Source organism: Adiantum capillus-veneris, chromosome 2 (assembly GCF_014529385.1).
Source record: "Adiantum capillus-veneris isolate H3 chromosome 2, ASM1452938v2, whole genome shotgun sequence".
In the NCBI taxonomy this organism is placed as follows: Eukaryota; Viridiplantae; Streptophyta; class Polypodiopsida; order Polypodiales; family Pteridaceae; genus Adiantum; species Adiantum capillus-veneris.
Window position 1 is genome coordinate 138,016,956 of NC_140932.1, and position 6,000 is coordinate 138,022,955.

The 6,000-nt window shown below is 42.1% G+C and overlaps 1 protein-coding gene across 1 annotated transcript in view; it reads right to left on the reverse strand.

Moving 5' to 3' along the window:
• The window catches only part of LOC147463722 (cilia- and flagella-associated protein 58-like), an 86,002-nt gene extending 80,604 nt beyond the window's left edge, over nucleotides 1–5,398 (reverse strand). The window contains exons 1-3 of the mRNA XM_086490441.1: nucleotides 5,077–5,398; nucleotides 4,891–4,978; nucleotides 1,376–1,574 (exon numbers count right to left, since the gene is read on the reverse strand). Coding sequence (XP_086346567.1) covers nucleotides 1,376–1,574; nucleotides 4,891–4,978; nucleotides 5,077–5,199 — 410 coding nt within the window. The 5' untranslated portion in view covers nucleotides 5,200–5,398. The remainder of the gene's footprint in view (nucleotides 1–1,375; nucleotides 1,575–4,890; nucleotides 4,979–5,076) is intronic.
• Nucleotides 5,399–6,000: the final 602 nt, after the last annotated feature.

Here is a 6,000-nt window from a genome sequence, read left to right on the forward strand (position 1 = left end):
ACTTTGTAACTATCGGGTCTCATAGGTCATTATGGCCTTTTGAAGACGTTAATATAACATTTCATTTCATTTCTCTCATGGGAGCTACCACGCAACAGATATGCACGACTAGCATTTGATTCATCGCAACAACTGGCTAGTGAGGGTGGTACATAATGTTGGTTTGCACAGATACCATCTTGGTTTGAGCTACATGGATTTAGTATGGACAAGATGCCCCCTTTTGAGTATTCCCTACATGCACCATCCCTCACCCTCACACATTCAAACATTAGCAAGATTATCACACATGATCTCATTCAACTGGATACTAGGAGGACTTGGTGTCTTCGTCACACGAGTTGGGGTTGAAGATGGCTTTTTATCGAGACCGTCTTCTTTGGACGACAGATGATGGGTTTATCTCACACCCCAAGTATATGGACACCCACCTATCTAATGGCATTAGATGTGTTATTGGTGAGCTACGCACCTCATCTCACCAATTGGAGATAGAGACTAGCCAATACAAAGGTATAACCCCCCAAGGAGATTATGCCAAGTTTGCTAGAGAGAGCCACAGACAGAGGAGCACTAGATCCGCCAGTGCACAGCATATTATAAGATCCGCGGGCGTTTTCATTGTTTATTCAAAGAGGGCTTTGGCCCTTATCCTACATCACGGATTACTATGAGCAGAAGTGCCTAGGTCTCTTCTTGCTGGAGATCTGTAGCCTAGGAGAGACTACCCTTAGGAGCAAAGGACCTACACATAAAGGATCCATACACAACTAGATAACTACTTTTTACATAGGGACTACTCGGGATGGCCCACCACAAGTTACCCAATCACACCCTCATTGACGTTAAAATTCTCTTCTTCTCCTCCTCCTCCTCCTCCTCCTCCTCCTCCTCTCTCTCTCTCTCTCTCTCTCTCTCTCTCTCTCTCTCTCTCTCTCTCTCTCTCTCTCTCTCTCTCTCTCTCTCTCTCTCTCTCTCTCTCTCTCTCTCTCTCTCTCTCTCTCTCTCTCTCTCTCTCTCTCTCTCTCTCGTGTGTGCGCGCACCCGTGTGTGCGCTAATAAGGAGAGGAAAATGGTATAACCTTTCTATCACCCAAGTGTGGTAGATTGGTTATGCCATTTCCCTCTTGAATAACAGGTCTTGAGTTCAACTCTCCTCGTCGGATAGATCTTTAAGGTCTCTTGGGATAGTGTGAGTGTGTATGTGAGTGTGAGTGTGTGTGTGTGTGTGTGTGTGTGTGTGTGTGTGTGTGAGTACACGAGAACCAAGTCCAGCACAAATATTCACGGGAACAAAGTTAAAAAAGATGCAGTTGGTTTTACACGTTTTTCTTATTTTAGTAAAAATATGTGTTATCTAATGATGAGACCCTACTGTATATTATCTTTGGCCTTCTCTTCCCTCTCTTGAGAAGCATCTACCATCTTCCATGCTTTGTCGATTTCTTTCTTTAAAGCAAGAATGATCATTTGATCTTCTTCATTTAACTTCAATGCGTTTTGCACTTTTGCCGCATTTGCAAGGATTTCATTGTTAAGCTCTCTACACTTCTTAATGAGTCTTTTCTCGCTTTCTACAACAGCAAAACACTTCAAAAATCACACCATGCATAAAGCTAATACTGTAAACTTGTACAATCGTATAAATTTAACGATTAAGTAAATTTACAATGCTCGCTATCACAAATAAACAGTATAATGCAAAATTCTAAAGTACATGAACAGTTGAAACTTAAAACAACCCCAGAAACAATGTGCACTTCACATGCTCTTTGGTTCATAATAATTCACCTTCCCATCCTTTGGTTTGCACCATAAAAGCATGCAAACAAAAGAAAACAATACAAGGCAAACCAAAAGAGAGAGAGATGGACTAGCTTGTGCTCCACTTCAAAATGTAGACTCGAAGGAGACATTAATCTGCATCACGCAGAACATAGGCCAGGGACAGATCATGAAGCATACATGTAATAAAGGGCAACCGAGATCGAGTGGTCTGTGTACCACTCTAGAATACAGACTTGCAATGCACGTTAGAGTGCACCGATGCAGGCACAACACGAGCACTTGACAAGCAACACAGTAGACTCCAATAGCCTTGTTGAGGTCTCTGAGATGACAAATGCGATTTTACAATTGGTAAACACACAATGATAGCTGTTTCCGAAGCAACTACAAGTGATGAATAGGGCTGAGCATTGACGTTTGGAATTGATATCAAGGTGCCCAAGGCACTGTTGAAGAGGAAATCCAAAATGTAGATGCAACTGGCTATCTTGGGGGCAGCCCCCTTGGCTGGGGGGGGGAATAGGTACCATTCTTCACCACAAACTTGTCAAGCCCCTCTTTTGTACTTCATAACGGGCTTGGAACCGGGTATCTCCAAGTAGCCATTCAAATGAAGTTACTCATTTGAAACTACCTGCATATGCAAAATTCTAAGCTGCACGTTAGCTCACATCATGCCCCACTTACCCAATCAGCACAAGAAGGCATGGGTTCTTTGATTCTAAGCTGCATGTTGATGCCAAAGATGTCCATCAAAGGGTCATGATACCCACATAAAGGATGATACCCTCGGCTTTTTTAGGTTCACATGGCTCTAGAATAGTCATAGGCTATAGCATGTCCACATGGAGCACAAAACCAAATCTGAGTGCACATATGACATCCTGTTCTGCTTAAGGTGAATCTACGCCAAAGTGCTGGCCCCTTGACCAGTGGGTAGCAAATCTCCTCACTCTTTGACCTTGGTGTCAAACCACCTTTGGCTCAAGTGTTGGGACTTGATGGTTAAGACCCATCTTTTGGACACACTTAGGGCTTGAAATATATTTTTTTGGCAAATATGAGCATGGAGGAGGCATGGGATTGTACTTTACAGGCTCACTACACAGGACTTTCAAGCAATGTGAACATATTGCACAATTGTACTTCTTTCTGCCCATGGGTGGCAATGATTTGAAAATGGTCAACTCTAGGCCCAAAGAATGACTATCAAGATTTGTTGGCAAATAAGTATAAGAAGGACCTCAGAAGCACGACTCGTGCAAGGAAGAACCCTTGATCTCATTCAAAATTTTCTCTTGCATGAACCTCCGATGCAAGATGAGCATGGAGCATTTCATCCACTATAGTTGCGGGCCGTTTCTGAATGGGCTAAACATTTTGGGCTGTTTCGGAGCCTTCAAATTTTATTGAACCCTATATCGGCCAAATTCTACCATCAATTATTTTCTGCACACTGTGCCTTTCATTTAGACTGCGAGTCTGTGCAAAGAACAACCTACACACAACATACCCCTCTCCCCCCCAAAACACAAACGCACAAAAACAAAAAGAAACATGGATTCACGGATCCGAATCCTTCGGCATCTGTGGCAGCTTGCTATCACGCCAAAGGACGATGCATGGGGTCTTGTGACCGTGCTTCATGGATATGGAGGTAGTGCTCACTACAAGCAACTGAAATGGAAGTCTGAGTAGTATGCTGTAGTCTTGAAGTCTTGGTGTGGATCATGATACACTGATAATGGATAATTGATTGCTGTGAAACAAACTTTGAAGTACAAATGATCAAAGCAGTGGTCACAAGTGTTTATATGGTTAATCATAGAAACATTGACTGATGTAAGTTTCGATACAGACCAGAGCTAACATCTCTTTATAATATACTACTTAGTCTATTTATATAATTATTTATATTCCCATTTCCCGTTTCCGCATTTCCTTCTGAGCCCAAAACTCCGTTTCTCACGTTTCCCCGCTTCTGAAACTCCTGGCAACTATGCATCAGCATGAAATCCGATGTTCCAAGACAAAAAGTTTGAGGACTAGGAAAAGAGAAGTACAATGATCTGAATGCCTACTTAATCATGATGAGTTTAACCACATACTTTGACACAAGTTTCCTACGTTTTCTGATTGGCCATTTCATACTAGCATTTCAAGCAAGGGTGAACCTTTGACCATTCCACCTACTTCACATTTCAAGAGCAATGACGTGTGTTGCCTAGTCATGGAGCCACGCTCTATCTGAAGTCGCCCATAATTTAGCCTATCTATTTACAATCGTAAGTAAGCTCTTTCTGTTGAGTTGTTTGTGAGAACAGCAGCTAGACATGTCTTCTCTAGAGCATCAGAAGTAATGATGGCCAATTAAAGTTGCAAGGACATCGATATGCATCTTCTACAAGTATAGAGTTTCCCTCATGGCTCAAGATAGATGGTAAAGTTAGATTACAGATGTGAACAACGCATGTAACAAGGCACTTTTCTAATCAGGAAACTTGACCCTCTGTAGTACAAATATACTCAAATAACTTCCTCTTTGAATCAGATTGTTGCACATAGCACATTAGTTTGAGTGGCAACAGACCCATTCAAATTGGATGAGTTCTTATCTTTTGAGCCCGAATCTAGAGAGGTAACCCCTTCTTAATTCAGAAGTTAGTTTTTCTCCGGTTCAATACCTAGAGAAGAGAATTTGCCAAACTTTAAAGAACAGTATTACTACTACATTAAGTTCCCTTAATCCACTTGGACGGTGCCTTCACGTCCAAAACCTTGTGCACCAAGGACTCCGTCGCACATATGTGCAGGTGCAAGAGGACGCAAACCATTTCTAAACATGAATGTTTAAAAGAACTCTCTAGGTTGCATAATTTCTGTCTTGCTTGTTTGAGTCGCACAAAGCAGCCATGAGTTGCATTTAGTGCATATGTCTTCATACTGAATATCAAAATTTGCCAAACATTTTCTGCAGAAGAGCCCCATGGGGTTCAACTTGTGCATGTGACTTCACTCCAAATACCAACAATGTATCATTGTGTTGGGCAAAAAGCTCATTCACGAGAATGACCTGAAAGAAAAAAAACCTTTGCCACTAACCATGAGACTTTTTCAAAGCCCTGTGCAACTTCTCATACTCGCCCCTGAAGCGATCCAAGCTCCTATCTTGTTGTAGCTCTTGCAAAACCTGCAAAAGAAGGAGGTCTCATCCAGCATTAAGTCTGACCAGTAAGAGAAATTCTGCTTGGGCATTGAATCTGCAGGAATGGATAAAAGATACAGAACCTCCTGAAATTCTCTTTCCAGAGCCTCGAAGGCTTTGAGCTCAAACCCGCCAAGAGAAGCTTCATAAGCTCTAAGTTTTTCTTTCTTGAGAGCATCCATGTCTGTGTCATCTGGGTCGGCCATCTTGGCGAAACCTTCTTCTACAAAGTACTTTTCAAGCTTCGATCAGCAGGGCTTCGATGTTCTCTCGCTCTTCCTCTCCAAGTCTCCAACTCTGCCGAAAGAGTTCAGCAAGCTGGGGAGCGTTGATGACGCACAGGCGGGGGTAGCACCCCCGCGTGCGGAACCGCTCTTTGTTTTCGCGCTCTTTGAGGTCTCTAGCAATTGTCCCTACAGCGTTAAAATTTCTTCTTCTAGTATTTTGAATTTTGAACCCGCATCAATATATCCGAAATTGTGCTGTGTGCACAGCTCTGGAAAATTATTTTATGGAGCCAGTTTTAAATCCCTTCCACCTCTTTGAGGAGGAAAATTCTGTGTAAAATTGAACTTTTCAACTAAAAATGTTAAAATTTGAGCTGTTCTCAAATCCTCCTTGCAAAAATTTGAGGTGGCCATATTTTGATTTGAAGAGGTTTTGGCTAAAGCGAACCTACCTTTCTTCGAGCCTTGAGAGAGAGAGAGAGAGAGAGTAGAGCAATGTTATTACGCTATTCAAGACCTTAATGTGTGTATCTATGTGCAAGAAGAAGAAGAAGAAGAAGATAATTTTAACGTCATATGAAACTATCCGAAGAGACCTTAAAGATCTATCCGACGAGGAGAGTTGAACTCAAGACCTGTTATTCAAGAAAGGGTATTTGCAACTCAGATCTAGAACAAAGGAGGTTAGAGAGACCAAAGTGCTCAGAAGCTCAGAGAGTGGAAATCCCAGCTTCTGGATATGGTAAGGAGAATGCTGAGAATGTAGTAAGAGTGTATGAT